Genomic DNA, 15,620 nt, shown 5'->3' with positions numbered 1-15,620 from the left:
TGGAGTCGATGCTGACTGGTTCAGCCTGTTTGGAAAACAATATGGACGATTCTAATAAAATTAGAAATTGAATTCTCATTTGACCCCGCAATACCACTCCTGGGAATATATCCCGGAGAGGCAAAAAGGTATAGACGAAATGACATCTGCATTTCTATGTTCATTGCAGCACTGTTTACAATAGCCAAACCCTGGAAAAAACCCGAGTGCCCAAAAACAGATGACTGTTTAAAGAAACTTTGGTACATCTACACAATGGAATACTCTGCAGCTGTTAGAAAAGATGAAGTCATGAAATTGGCCTATAAGTGGATCAGCATGGAGAGAGTCTTATTGAGTGGAATGAGTCAGAAAGAACGAGCAGACATAGAAAGATCGCACTCATATGTGGAATATAAAGTAGCAGAATGAGACACTAATACCCAATAATAGTAGAGATTAAAACCAGGAGGTCTACCCCACAGCTTGGAAACTGGCCTCACCTGCTGGGCAAAAAGGCAGCAGAAACAGAGAACACCTAGTAAAGAATGTTGGGAGGGCTCACTTGACTTGAAAGCCTCGTACCAAAAGTGGAGTATAGACTGAATATGATGGACACTCACTACATCTATTGTAAACTACATCATTCAACAGGAGAGAGAACAAAAGGGAAGGCCCGGCCACAGAGGCGGGGGGGGGGGGGGCGGTGGTTGCATTGCAGTGGCAGTGGTGGGAGGGATAGTGGCAACATTGGTAGAGGAGAATGGGCACTTGTGGAGGGATGTAAACCAAATACAGAAATGAAAGTTCACAAGTTTGTACATGTACCTCATGGTGATTTACTAATAAAAATTAAATAGAAATTACCATCGATAGGATGCTTTTCTTTCAAGCAGTTAAGCTGGGGCCAATACCCAACACCACATAGGGTTCCCACCCCAGGACTGCCAGGAATGATGCCTGAGCTCAGATTCAAAAGTAAGATATGAGTTCTCCGTGCTGAAGCACAAAACTGAAAGTTAAAAAAAAAAAAGTTTGTGCAAAGGAGCTAAAGACATAGAACAGTGGGTTCGGTGACTTTATTTATGTGTCCAACACAGGTTCAATTGTCGGCACCCTATATGTGATTCCCTGAGTACTGCCAGGAGTGACACCTGAGTGCAGAGGCAGGATTAGTCACCCATGAGCATTGCCAGCTGTATCCCCGAAACTACATAATTCAATAAATCAATAAATGTATGATGGCCAATGTTGATCCTATATTGCATTATGAGAGACCTTGGGACATACCCTAGAAGTGTCCGACCGACTTCCTTCTCAGATTGCACTTTTGGTCGCAGGCACCTCTCTGGCCCAGCCCTGGTGTGTCCCTCATGTCTCGCCTTCACCCGCCCCCAGCCCTCACTGCTCTTAAATCTCTGCACCTTGGAGCAGGAAATATAGCACCAGAAGCATTTGACCTGCAGGTGGTCAACAAGGATTTATTCCCCAGCATCCTATATGATTCCCTGAGCACCAGTCGGAGGGATAGTACAGTACACAGCTTGAAATGACTCCATGAGGATCATTGTTATGACCATTAAAGCAAAAATAAATAGAGAAAAAAAGCTCAGGAAAAAAAAAGAGCTCTACAGATCCTTGAACCTCCAATACTTATGGCTGAACCAGGATCAGTTGAAAATGAAGTGCTCTGCCCAATGCTTTTTAAGCCCCAAATACATGAAAAACACCGAGTTCCCCCTTCTCCCACCTGGCAGTGGGATGAGTATATGCCTTCATGATGCTGACCATGGCACGGTGTGTACTGAACAGTGCCAGGAGTGATTCCTGAGTGAAGGGTCAGGAGTGACTTCTGAACACCGCCAGACGAGGCCCAAAACTTCTACCACAAAAGGAAAAAGAATGAGCCCCAAGGTCTCCTTGATGAGGCAAACCTTTCATATCTGACTCCAGTTTAAACCGCCTAAGACATGATAGGTGGCCAGGTGAGCTCGTGCTGTAGGTAGCTCCACCTGGGGACATTCCAGGAATGACCCCATGCCCTACCCCTAGTGACTGCCCCTGGTCTCCAAGTGTCCCTGCAACGGAGCTAAAACTGTGGTGGTCACACATGTTCCATGAGATCTACTGTTAACCTGGGGCTCCTTCTGGCTCTGACACTTTCTCTATGTGGTCAGAAAGCTTCATTTTGTCCCCCGTTTCTGGGGTAAAAATCAAGACCCGGACATATGGGTATCTGGGATACATGAAGAGTGAGGAACTGAACAGACAGCATATGCAAGATAAAGCTTTTGTTTTCACTAAGGGAATAAAATTCACAGATTTCTTTGCACACAGTTGCCAGGGCCAGATCCAGCCCTTTTCCACCAACCTCCCCCTATCCCCCACCAAATTTTTCAGAAATCACTAGGTAATAATATTCAGCTATTCTTGATGTATTGTTTACTCCAGGCTCAAGGAGACCCGATACCCAAGACCCAGGAGAAAGATCCTCTGTGGCTTCCTCCAATCTGCGATGCTCCAGTAATGAAACCAAGATGCCCCACCCTATGAGAACAGATAAATACCTCACTGGCCGACCTCTACTATCTCTATTACCCAGCCACCACAACTCTCCAGGCTGCTTTCCGGACACTCGGGCCCGAACCTTATCCATGAGTGAAGCCTCACAGAACCAGGTAAAGCAGAACTTTTCGACCTTGCACTCTAGGCTCAACAAGAACCAGAACCAAGATCCTCTGTCTGCTTCCTCCAATCTCCAGCGCCCCAGGGATCAAACCCAAACATACCACCCTACTGGTGCCTGATAAATACTCACTGGCCGACCTCCACCACCTTCACTAGCCAGCCACCGCATGGCTCCAGGCCACTCTCTGGATAAACCATAAGGCACTTAATACCCGTTTTCCATAATTTCCGCACCATATTTGATGGGTTTCAAGTATGGTTTCAACCATGCGAACACCTGTAAGACCAATGGGAGGCCGCCCTAAAAGGTTCCATCCCTCTCAGATGGCCTGGAAATCTATTGATAGTACCCTGCCAGCACGGCAGAGCTTGGGAAGCTATGTGTAGCATAATTGATATGCGAAAAACAGTAAAAACAGTGAACCTCATTCGCCTGACAACAAAAGATCCCTCAATACAGAAGTGATATGAAGGATGAGCAAGGAGAGTCTGCTCAAATTTCAGGGACAAACTAGACTGCCAATTGAAGAACTAAAATGACTGTACTTGCAACACATGAACGCTGGCATTGGAAGCATCCATCGAGGATCTGATGGTGCAAGCGCAGAAGATCAAGTACGATATCATTGGTCTGACCAAAACGAGAAGGCATCAATCACATCACGCCATTTTCGACACTGGAGAAGAACTGTTCCAAGGAACATGTGACAACAGAGAAGATGGTAGTATCCTTGTCCTTGTCAACACGAACTTCGCCATGAGCATTGATTCATTCAAATGTCTAACAACCCGAATTGGACTATTACACTTTAATAGATGTGGTTCACTGATGGAAGTTTTTATCTTTGTTGTCTATGCACCAATATCCAACTACGAAGAAGAAGAAATTTAGAATTTCTACATGGAGCTGGACAAATTCTATAAAGAAAATGATACCTTCTACTAGATTATTGTCGGTGATTTTAATGCCAATATCGGACCGAGAATGTCACCTGAAGAACTGCACATAGGACCCATGGCTTAGAAGGAACAGAGTGAGATATTGTCTGAATTCATCATGTCAACCAAGACCATCCATGGTAAGTCACAGTTTCAGAAGCCCAAATCTAAACATTGGACATGAAAGTCTCCCAGTGGACAGTTCCATGACGAATTGACCACTTCATATTCAATCGACGGTTTTGCCTGACCCATGTTGCTGTTGTCCCAAATTCCAAATGGGATCGGACCACTGTCTACTTCCTGCAAGATTTTACTTCACAGAGTAGGTAGAAAGGACTGCAAAATAAAAGTTTAAGAAGAGAACTCCCAGAATGACCACCAACTGGGAGCTCTTTGGCACTATTGCGGCAATGTGGGAAGATGCCATTGTTGACAAAATCAATGAGGAATATGATTGACTGGTTCGGCACCTCCATGACTGCAAGAATGCCGAGATTGGGAAAGCCACAAACAGATGACTGTCTTCAGAATCTCTCGAACTCATTCGCCATGGTGATTTGGCATGAGCCTCAGGCTATCACGGTCCAACATCCAAGCTCACAAAGCTGTGCAGAGAAGCGATAAGGAAGACCTCAAAGAGAGAAAAGCAGTAGTGTTGGCCGATGCAGTAAAATCTGGGAAAAGTACTCGCAGTGCTCACCTGTCCTTCTCCAACTGCAAGACCAAGATGACTGCCCTCCGATGTCCTGATGGATTCTGCATATCTTCCAGAAGGTCAATGTAGAGGATTATTCACGACTTCTACTCAGATCTCTTTGACAGTCAAGTCCACCTGCCACATACCAAATTTCAAAGGATGGATATGCCATACCCAACGTCCTCTTTCCGAATCCAACATGTAATTTCGTCGGTAAAAACACATACTGCATTGGTCCAGAAATGTCAGAACCGAACACCTGAAGAATCTGCCGACAGTACTGGTCAGTACACTGGCTCAGCTCTTCACACACTACCTGTCCAAATGCATGATTCCGTCCCAATGGAAAACCAGCAGGACCATTCTGTTGTACAAGAAAAGAGACATCCATGACATCGACAACTATCCCAAATATGCTTGATGTCCATCATCTAAGAATATTTCTTTGCGTGTCATAGAGAACAGCATTTAGCCTATCTTCCTTGCATAAGGGTGAAAGTGGCTGATCTCTGAGCAACGCCCAAAGAACCCCTGAGAACAACCGGGAATAGCCCCAAAGCAACACCTGGCCAACAGGAGGAAAATAAATTTATTAATATACTCAAAATCATATTCATGATCGGAGGGCAAGACAAGCCTGGTGACAGACAGGGCAGGTGGGGGTTCAGCTGCTCTTGAGAGGGAGCCCTGACACTGCAGAATAGCAGCCAGCAGTAAGGAATAGATGATACCAAGGGTCCCGAATCTCATGGATGCATAACTGATGAAGAATGGAGCAAAGCAAAGAAAGCACAGCTCAGGGTATCAAAGGGGAACGTGAGTGTGGTGCAAAAATCTGGATCCGATACCACCTCACACCACAGAGACTAGCGCACATCCAAAAGAACAAAAGCAACCGCTGCTGGAGAGGATGTGGGGAGAAAGGGACCCTTCTACACTGCTGGTGGGAATGCCGACTGGTTCAGCCCTTCTGGAAAACAATATGGACAATTCTCAAAAAATTAGAAATTGAGCTCCCATTTGACCCAGCAATACCACTGCTGGGAATATATCCCAGAGAGGCAAAAAAGTATAATCGAAATGGCATCTGCACATGTATGTTCATCGCAGCACTGTTTACAATAGCCAGAATCTGGAAAAAACCCGAATGTCCTAGAACGGATGACTGGTTGAGGAAACTTCGGTACATCTATACAATGGAATACTATGCAGCTGTTAGAAAAAAGGAGGTCACAAATTTTTTATTTAAGTGGATCGGCATGAAAAGTTTCATGCTAAGTGAAATGAGTCAGAAAGAGAGAGACAGACATAGAAAGATTGCACTCATCTATGACATATAGAATAACAGAGTGGCAGACTAACACCCAAGAATTGTAGAAACAACTACCAGGAGGTTGACTCCATGGCTAGGAGGCTGGCCTCACATTCTGGGGAAAGGGCAACTCAGAGAAGGGATCACCAACTATAATGTAGTCGAAGGCCATGTGGGAGAGTTGCGGGCTGAATGAGGGCTAGAGACTGAGCACAGTGGCCACTCAACACCTTTATTGCAAACCACAACAGCTAATTAGAGGGAGAGAACAGAAGGGAATGCCCTGCCACAGTGACAGGGTGGGGTGGGGGGAGATGGGATTGGGGAGGATGGGAGGGATGCTGGGTTTACTGGTGGTGGAGTATGGGCACTGGTGAAGGGATGGGTTCCCGAACTTTGTATGGGGGAAGCATAAGCACAGATGTGTATAAATCCGTAACTGTACACTCATGGTGATTCATTAATTAAAAATAAATAAATTTATTATTAAAAAAAATCTGGATCCGAGAGCCCTAGAGATCTGGGGTCAGCAGCGCATGAGGGACTCACACACTACACAGGGCCTGAGCCAGGGAAGGACCAAAGACCCTCACCTGTAAAAGTCTCTCCTCCTTGATCTCAGGGCTCCAACTTACAGCCAGCTAATCATAGGCCTGTGTGTCTTGTCACTTACTTTTCTACAAGGCTCTCAAAGGGCCAGGGTCTATGTATGGAGAGAATGTTTTTGACTAACCCAGTGAGACTGTGATGCAACTGGAATCGGTTCAGATAAAGGAATGTAGAGGCTGCTGCTGGAGTGGTCGGTAACACAGTGGAGGCTGCGGGAAGAAGGCCTGATGCAAAACTGCTCCGTTAAACCAAAGCTTTCCAACAGGTGTCAAAAAGAAAAAAACTTGCTGACTGACGCAAAGTAATACAGAAAGGTAGGGAGTGGATGGGGCAGGGGACAATGTGTTTCTCAGGAAAGTCATGATTAGGGATGGGGTGAAAGCACTGACTCCGAGCCAGCCCTGGAGATGCAGAGAGAAACTGGCCAAGGAGCCAAGAATGCTGGAGAAACACCGGAACAGGAGCAAAGTCTGGTAAGAACATCAGAGAGCACTGTCCGTTCAATGTACTATTCCTTGACAAAACGCGATTAATGAACTCTCACCTACAAGGAACACCCCAAGTGGCAGTTTCAGAAACATGATTGAAAATCTGAATATGACTCAGGAGGGAAGAGTCTAGAAGCTTGACACTTGCATTGGCCTTGGTCACCTGGACTCCATCCCTGGTATGCTAAATGGTGCCCAAGCAGTGCCAGGAGTAATCCCTTTTCACTGTCAGGTATGCCCTTCCCCCCAATGTATTATTCAGTAAATAAATCCCAGGGTATAGAGAATCCTAAGAATGCAGGCATACATTTAGCTAACGGACAACAAAACATACCATTCACTTCATAGCCTTATATGTATTTTTGTACAATCTAAATTATTTTTATCATTCTTTTTTGAGGGGGTCACATCCAGTGATGCACAGGGGTTACAACTGGCTCTTCACTCAGGAATTCCCCTTGCAGTGCTCAGGAGACCATATGGGATGCTGATAATCAAACCTGGGTCAGCGCCCTGCAACGCAAATGTCCTACCTGCTGTTCTGTTGCTCCAGCACCCTCATTTTTATCATTCTGATGACTCATTGATAGTTTGGTTTAACTGCTACCAAAAGCAAGTTCTGTTTTCTCCTAAGACTACTGAAATGATAGGTTGGGATCCAGGAATGTGACTGCCCTTCATTGTTAGGAATCACAGCTGAATGGAATTGTGTGCTGAGATGGGGGAGCAGAGGGCTCTCCATGTTCCCACTACCTGGAAAACATTTGACGCAGGGGCCCCTTCCATAGCTTCAAAGTCATAGCAAAAATGTCATTCTTTGGGTTGCAGCGATAGCACAGAACATAGGGATTTGCCTTTTACACGGACAACCAGGGTTCAGTTCCCAGCCTCCCAGATGGTCTACAATGCATAACCAGGAGTTATTCCTAAGGGCAAAGCCCAGAGTATACCCTGCGCAATGCAGGATGTGACCCAAAAAGCAAGTCTTTCTAGGCACAATAAATTTCATTTCAACTGTCTCCAGTCCACACTATTCAGGGTCCTTGCCAGAACAACATTCATTAGATAATTAATGTAATTATCTTCACCATACATGTAAATTAACAAAAATATGTATACAAGAAGTTTAGAAAGCATACAGAAGACAGTGTGCTTAATTGCACAAGGATGACCTGGATTCCAAGCACCTGTAAGTATACATGGGCCAACAGTAAGGCCTGAACCCATGTGCTGTGGCTCCCCAAAACTTAACACAGGTAGCCATGGAAAATGAAGATTTGCCCATTTTTCCACTTTTAAACGATTCACTGCAGCATCATGGTTGCTCTCTGCAAAAATTCCCACAAACCTGTTTATCTGGGCCAAGCAAGAGTGAGAGCAAACAATGATGTTGTGGTGAGTCATGACAATTCCAAGCAAGGGCCATTTTTGTAAGTATTTATTTAGTCACCTTCCTCTTGCATCCATCACCAAGACCCATTATTTACAAGTTAAAATACACGGAAGTGCAAGAACAAGGCAACTGGCACAGCTGCCCCTTGGTGATAATTAGCATGTGACTTTTCTTTATAGAACTGACTGACCTGATGGAAAGTTTGTCCCATGGATGCAAGATTGTGACCCCCTGTGCAGTACTTTTGTAGCACTCCAGATCCCAACTGTCCAGAGAAAATCTGATGTAACCAATTGTTCTTTTCTGACCATAGGGATTGTCATTAGATTAAGTCATCCAGTATGATTATTTCTATGTCTAGTAAAGGAATATCGGTACTTGAAGGCCTCCCCACATTCCTTACAAACATAAGGTTTCTCTCCAGTGTGACTTCTCCTGTGTACAATAAGGTCTGAGGATGCACAGAAAGCCTTCCCACATTCCTTACAAACATAAGGCCTGTCTCCAGTGTGAATTCTCCTATGTAAAATAAGGTTTGAGGATCGACAGAAGGCCTTTCCACACTCCTTACAAACAAAAGGTTTCTCTCCAGTGTGAATTCTCCTATGAGAAATAAGGTGTGAGGATTGACAGAAAGCCTTTCCACACTCCTTACAAACAAAAGGTTTCTCTCCAGTGTGAATTCTCCTATGAGAAATAAGTTGTGAGGATCCACAAAAGGTTTTTCCACATTCCTTACAAACAAAAGGTTTCTCTCCACTGTGAATTCTCCTATGTACAATAAGGTGTGAAAATTGACAGAAGGCCTTCCCACATTCCTTACAAACATAAGGTCTGTCTCCAGTATGAATTCGCCTATGTCGAAGAAGGTCTGAGGATCGACGAAAGGTCTTCCCACATTCTTCACATGAATGTGGTTTGTCTTCTGCTTTCATAGAAGTATGGTCACCACAGGGTAACTTTTGACTCAACTTTTGTCCATGCTGCTGACATTCCTGGAAATTCTGTCCATTAAGGATTTCTAAAGGACATGGGAAAGCTCCCCCACAATTCTTATACTTGGACGGGATGAGTACATCATTGATTTGCTTGTGGATCTGTTGGCCTGAAGGACTCTCTATAAATAGTACTCCTCTCTCATAGTCCATGGGCTGAGCAACTGGCTGGGTTTGTGTTTGAGGTTTGTGCAGAAATGACTGTGAGCAGCTTCTCCCAGCAGAGGGCTTCTTTGGAGTGAGATCACTCTCTTCCTTCTGATGATGCTTGGAAGACATCCTGCCTGTCTCAGGATACCCAAGGGGATGAAGACAGGATTGCTCACTTGAGAATTTGTCACAGTGCACAGGATCAGAGACATTCCACTGGGAATGGCTGCTTCCCTGCAGAAAGCAGAGAAGGATTACAATTATTGCTCTTTACTATCAAATCTACATTTCAAAAAAAATTCAGCCAGGCAGTTTTATGTTCTGTTTCACTGTCCTGTGGTGTCTTGTGGCCCCTTGGTACATTCTGGGCTGATGACTGCCTGTCACCCCATATTACATGAATAAATGGGGCCATGGCTGGATGGTAATTCAGGGGCCATTTCTCTCACAGCATTAATTATACAGAAATCATGAAGTCTTGCTGTGCAACAATTATATATGCATGTGTTGGAATATTAACATAAACAATGCTCACATTAAAGAAACTTTAGTGTAAGTTCCTCTAGGACATTCACCCAAGGACAGAATATCATCTGGGGGCTCCAGCACTCTATAATCCACTCTAGATTCCTCCACAGTGATCTGCCCAAGAATTGATTCCTTCTAAGTATGTATTGCTTTCTCATTTCCTTTGCCAGTAATCCATTTGCCAGAAAATCTAATAAAAATTTTATTAGGTTTACTCCTATAAAATATTTGCAGTTATTTTGCATGACGCCAGTAAGGGATATAGGCTTTTATCTATACCCTAGATCCAGCCAAAAGGGTGGCGTTTCCTGGGAACATCTCTATATTTCACAGTGCAAACTTCTCAGGCCAAGTTACTTTTTCTAATTCAACAGGGTCTTTATTCAGTTACCTCTTTTAGGGTCAAGTAAGAGTATTTTCCATGACTGTGTTATTCATTTACCATACTATTTATGGTGCTTAGGCTGTCCCTTTCCTTAACCCGGTTAGCTTAAGGCTTGCTCAGTCCATCAGAGTCCCTTACTGCGATCTGTCTTTTGGGATGTTAGGAATGAAGTGCAATGGTAGCTTAAGTCAAGCACATAAGAAGGATGCTAAGGAGGAAATACTTTTTAGGGGTCAATGAATTCCCATGTGAAAAATCATCAGGAATTGGAAGTGCCTGGGGAGCACTGTGTGCGTGGAATTCAATTAAGCTTTGCTCTGTGTGGGGGAGAAAAACAAAGAAATATGAAACCTCTGAAGCTTAGAACTATACTCGAACATGGCAGATGTGCTTTATGACATATGAAACACACTAATCCAACTCCAAATATGTTCAGAATGTTTGCATTAATACATCTAACACTTCTTCAAGACAGACTTGCAAAATTGACCAATGAGGGGACATAAGTAGTGTACATGTTTCTTATCTCAATGAACAGGCAAATTAAGTGGAGTTAACACCCTCTGTAGAAAACTAAAGAACTATTTTTCAGTGGAAATAGAAAAGTCCTGAAACTGGGTTCGGTTCTAGCTCAGTGTGGTACCGGGGAATCATGTTTGAAGGCAACACTGCATCCACACAGTTGAGACGCAGGACAGGGGCCACAAGAGGATTCTTCTTTTGCACCAATGACTTTTTTGTTCTTTCAGTTTTGTTCACATTTAGTTTTGTTTGTATTTATTTTGGGGTGGGGCACACCAAGCAGATCTTAGGAACCAATGTTCTGGGACTCTGGGGACCATATGAGATGGAAACCCAGATATCTATCCCTGGGTAAGCAAGTGTCCTTCCATCTGCATGATGAAGTGGGCAAGCAACTTGTTCTTTGAGACAATCTGACGTGTGTGCTTACTTTCTATCAAATGAAAAACCACAAAATTTCACCAATGTGAAAAACAAGAATTTCTATAGATTCTGAGTGTACTGATTTTATTCCCCATGAGACTACGGCCCCATTCGTCCCAGAAATAGGCTTCGAGTTCTTCACTGTCATTTCTAGAGACTGTAAACATGGTGGTAGGATGGAGTCTGAACCTCCACCTTTCTAATCCTATGCATGGTCAACTGAGCTATCTAGCCAGTGTAAAAATACTTATTTTGAATGTGTGAAGCTTACCAGCTGACTCGAATTAGATGATCCCTTTCCCAAATCAAACTGTGGAAGCGCCAAATCCTGAAACTTCGCATGGATTTCTGAAATGAAACAATCCACAATGTAAGAATTAGATGAATGCAAAGTAGCTGAATAGGCAGAGGTGGAGTAAGAAGTATTTGAAGATATCCATGAGGATCTTGGCAATCACACACTAGCTCTTTTGGGTTTCTTTTGTAGAACAGACCCAGGAATAGTAGGGTACCATATAGGATGCTAGTTATTGAAAGTAGGTCAGCTGATAACAAGACAAGTGCTCTCCCCAATGTTCTACAGTGCTGGTCCAATATAGCTTTATTATGGGCTCAATGCTTCACAATTTGAACGTAAAGGCAAAAACTTTTCTTAGTGGGTAGACAGAAAATCAAGTCTGTCGCATGCCTTCTATGAGGCTGATCCCTGAGCTCTGCCAAAAGTAACCACACGGGCTATTGCGATATTACACTTGTTCTTGCATTTTCCTTGCATGCAGCTGATCCTGTCCCGCCTGGAAAATCCTATATGGTTTTCAAAGCACTGCCAGTGCAGAGTCAGGAGTAACCCCAGTGCATTGCCTGATATCACCACTATAAAAAAAAAGAAAAAGGAACCTGAGAACTGCCAGGAAAAGCTGAGTATCACAGAGCTAAAACAAGTAAAAAATTCTTATTTTATTTGACAACCAATGTAATGATCTGAGAGCAAATATAAACAGGACAATAGAAGACTAAGAGTCACCCAGCTACCCTGGAAAGGGCACCCAAGGCTGTATATTGGATGGTGCCCAGTGAGGCTGGTGAGGCACAGACGGGGGATCAAAAGGATTTGAATCCCATGGAGTATTCTACATACAAGAACGATGAAGTAAAACGACAAAATTAGATTCCATAATGCACAGTTATTCTGTGATTGAAACTCCAAGGTGAAGAAGAGCAGTGTGAGCGCAGCTGAGACACCTGGATCCTGGAGCCCGAACCCCAGATAGAGTCACTTGTCTGACACGTGCTCAGGACAACCACACGCTGCGAAACAGCAGTGTAAGAAAGGGTACTCAGACACCCACCTGCACACACTCCTCCCCTCCCCAGCCTCAGGACTCCTCTTTCCAGCCAGGAGATCACCGCAGGCTTCCACTCGGAATGCCCTGCTCCCAGAGACAAGGATCAGTGACAAGTAAAGGGCAACAGGTTAATCACAAGTGTCCAAATTGGGCAAATTCCTTTAAAGGCATGAAATAGTATCACAACTCTTTTATTTGTTTAAGTGGTCACACGCGGCGATGCACAGGGGTTTCTCCTGGATCATGCACTCAGGAATTACTCTTGTTGGTGACCTGTGGACCATATGGGATGCTGGGAGTCGAATCTGGGTTGGCCGCGGGCAAGGCAAACATCATACCCGCTGTGCTATTGCTCCAGCCCCAAGTATCAAACTTTTAATGTGCTGCAGGTTACTGGTTATCAGTGACATAGAGCCCCAGTTTTTATTTAACAGTGAAATAGGAGAAACCAGATAATCATGCAAACAATATCGCCCGGCTGTATTACATATAGGTGAAATGCCCTTGATGCCAGCACTGTATTTAACTTTGTCAAATCCACACCAGAGATGACCAGGGGTCATTCCTGACTCTGAAATCAGGAATCACCTGGGAAATTCTTGGTGACCATATGGGATGCCGGGGATTGAACTTGCCTCAACTTCCTGTAAGACAATCGCACACCACTCTGTATATATTTCTCTGTCCTGGCACCATATAGTTTTTCCTGAGTCCCTCTAAAAGTGATCACTGAGTGCAGCTACCAGAGGCGTATGCGATATGCCAAAAACAGTAACAACAAGTCTCACAATGGAGACATTACTGGTGCCCGGTCAAGCAAACCGATGAGCAATGGGATACGAGTGACAGTGACAGTGAGTGCAGTAAGTCCAAGAGCAAAAGAAACCCAAACTAGACAGACATGGCGAGACCCACTGTTTTTGAAAAGAGGTTAAAAAAGATCAACAGATCTGGACACAGCCCATCAGGTGGATATTTGCCTTGGTCAAAATCAATCCCATTTGGATCATTAACATTCTGTAATGTCTCCTTAGGCAGACAGGAGTGATCCCTGATTGCAATGTCCCGGAGCAAACACTGAGTCATGCTGAAGTATCATTATCCCGAAAAATACTGCAAGTAACCCCAAACACTGAAATAGATTAGGACCTGATGCCTGAAGCCCTAAGAAATAAACCACTTGTGTTGGGGAAGATATTACAGTGGGTAGGACACCTGTGATTTGCACAAATATGGTTTAATTCCTTATAACCCATATGCTCCAGGAGCACAACCAGGAATAATTCCTGAGCATTTTCAGTGAATCCCCATAACAAAATCAAAAGAAAACAAAATTCTTAAACTTGAAGGAATGGTGCAATTGTACTGGACATAATGCTCGGACTATTGATGCTGGCAACCGAGTTCAATCATTAGCTGCCCCAGGGACCTCAAACATCCCTTGAAATGATCATTTAACACACAGCCAGGTAGAATGTGTACTTCACACCAAAGTCAAGCCAAAACAAATAAAGTGAAGCTGTTTGTAAAACAAATAGAACTTGATTTAGCACTGGAAGGAACTATTTTGATCATGGCCCCATTTCAACACACAGACCCAGTCACAACCCAGGCGTTTAAGTAGGTCTGTGCCAGCAGGGTGCGCCCCACGCGGCTCTCACCAACGTCCCGCAGGTGCTGGTACATCTCCAGCATCACATCCCTGTAGAGCTTTCGCTGAGAGGCATCCAGGGATGTCCACTCTTCCTGGGTGAAGTTCACGGCCACATCGGAGAAGGTTACTACGTCCTGATCAGAGAGACAAAGGGGGCAGGAGACAGTGCCAGTCACCACTGTGTTTTCTCAGCCATGAGGACAGCACTAGAGGGGCTCAGGACATCTCCCATGTTCTTTCTTGAGGAACCAGGCTCCATGCACATTCCTGGCTCAGTGTCTGAGGAAATCACTCTAAGGCAGCCAGGACTGCAGCAATGTGAAGATGCTACTCTAGAAGTTTCATGGAGGTGATGGCCTTACACAAACACTCCATGGCGAAGCCCAGCACCAGTGGACCAGTGGTCCCAGCATTGTAGAGAGTAAGACCTGAATACATGCCCAGCAAGACAGAAAAGCAATAACACTAGGGAGGGCAGAGCAATAGTACAGCAGTTAGGGCATTTGCCTTGCATGTCGGTGACCCGGGTTCAATCGCCGTCATCCCATATAGTCTCCTGAGCACCGCCAAGAATGATTCCTGAGGACAGAGCCAGGAGTAACACTGCCCACCCCCACGCATCACTGGGAGAGACCCATAAAGTAAATAATAATAAGAAGCAACACTAGGTTGGACCAAAATACTGGACACGCCCTGACCTGTGATACGTCTCACATTACATTTCAAGGAATGAGGTGATACACAATGTCCAGTCGGAAAGTCAAAGCTATGGGTGGACATATGTGCCAGCAGGACTCTGAACTCACAATTCAGGGCTGGGAATAGAAGTATTAGAGTATTAGATGCAATAATAGATGCAGACTCTATTGCATCTAATACATCCTCCTTCCCTTTAGAAGGAGGTAAAAGATACTTGACTCATAAAAACTCAGTCGGCCCCAGAGAAGTTCTGATCGCTCTCACTGAGAATGGCGTATGCTCAAAATTTAACACACAGCAGTGTTTTAACCTGAGACTGTGGCGGAGCAGGCAAGGCTCTCCAGAGTGGGAAAATAAAATACGGGAATCGCAAATTATGGGATCTGCAGTCATAACAGGTGCCAGCAAACCCTGGGTCAACTGATGCCCTTCAGGTGTGAATCCCAAGCTCTTCTCTTAGAAGCCCTGAGCACCTCCACTGTGGCAAGAAAAAAATATGAAAGAAAAAAAAGCAGAAGGCTGGACTAAGAGTACAGTGGGTATGTGGAAATAACCGTGTTCCATATGGTCCCCCAAGCACTGCAGGTGAATGTCAGAATGGGTAATTCCAAGAATCACAAGGTGTGGTCCCCACCACTAATCACTCCGCCAAATAACAAAAAAGGTAAAAACCCCAAGAAGTCAGACTTGCCCGTCATCCATAAGGTCCAGGAGACCCAGACTGACCATTGACCACTAAACTGGGAGCCATTCTTGAGAGCCACTAGGTGTCGCTCCAAAGCAAACACAGAAACCAAATGAACATGAAGA

The 15,620-nt window shown here is 44.5% G+C and overlaps 1 protein-coding gene across 1 annotated transcript in view; it reads right to left on the bottom strand.

Moving 5' to 3' along the window:
- Positions 1-15,620, bottom strand: part of LOC105943237 (zinc finger protein 208-like) — a 286,674-nt gene that overhangs the window by 55,092 nt on the left and 215,962 nt on the right. The window contains 2 exon segments of the mRNA XM_055124700.1: positions 8,231-8,246; positions 8,487-9,021. Coding sequence (XP_054980675.1) covers positions 8,231-8,246; positions 8,487-9,021 — 551 coding nt within the window.

This window comes from Sorex araneus, chromosome 2 (assembly GCF_027595985.1).
Source record: "Sorex araneus isolate mSorAra2 chromosome 2, mSorAra2.pri, whole genome shotgun sequence".
Lineage (NCBI taxonomy): Eukaryota > Metazoa > Chordata > Mammalia > Eulipotyphla > Soricidae > Sorex > Sorex araneus.
The sequence above is the reverse complement of the archived record's forward strand: the minus strand, read 5'-3'. Positions and strand labels throughout refer to the sequence as shown.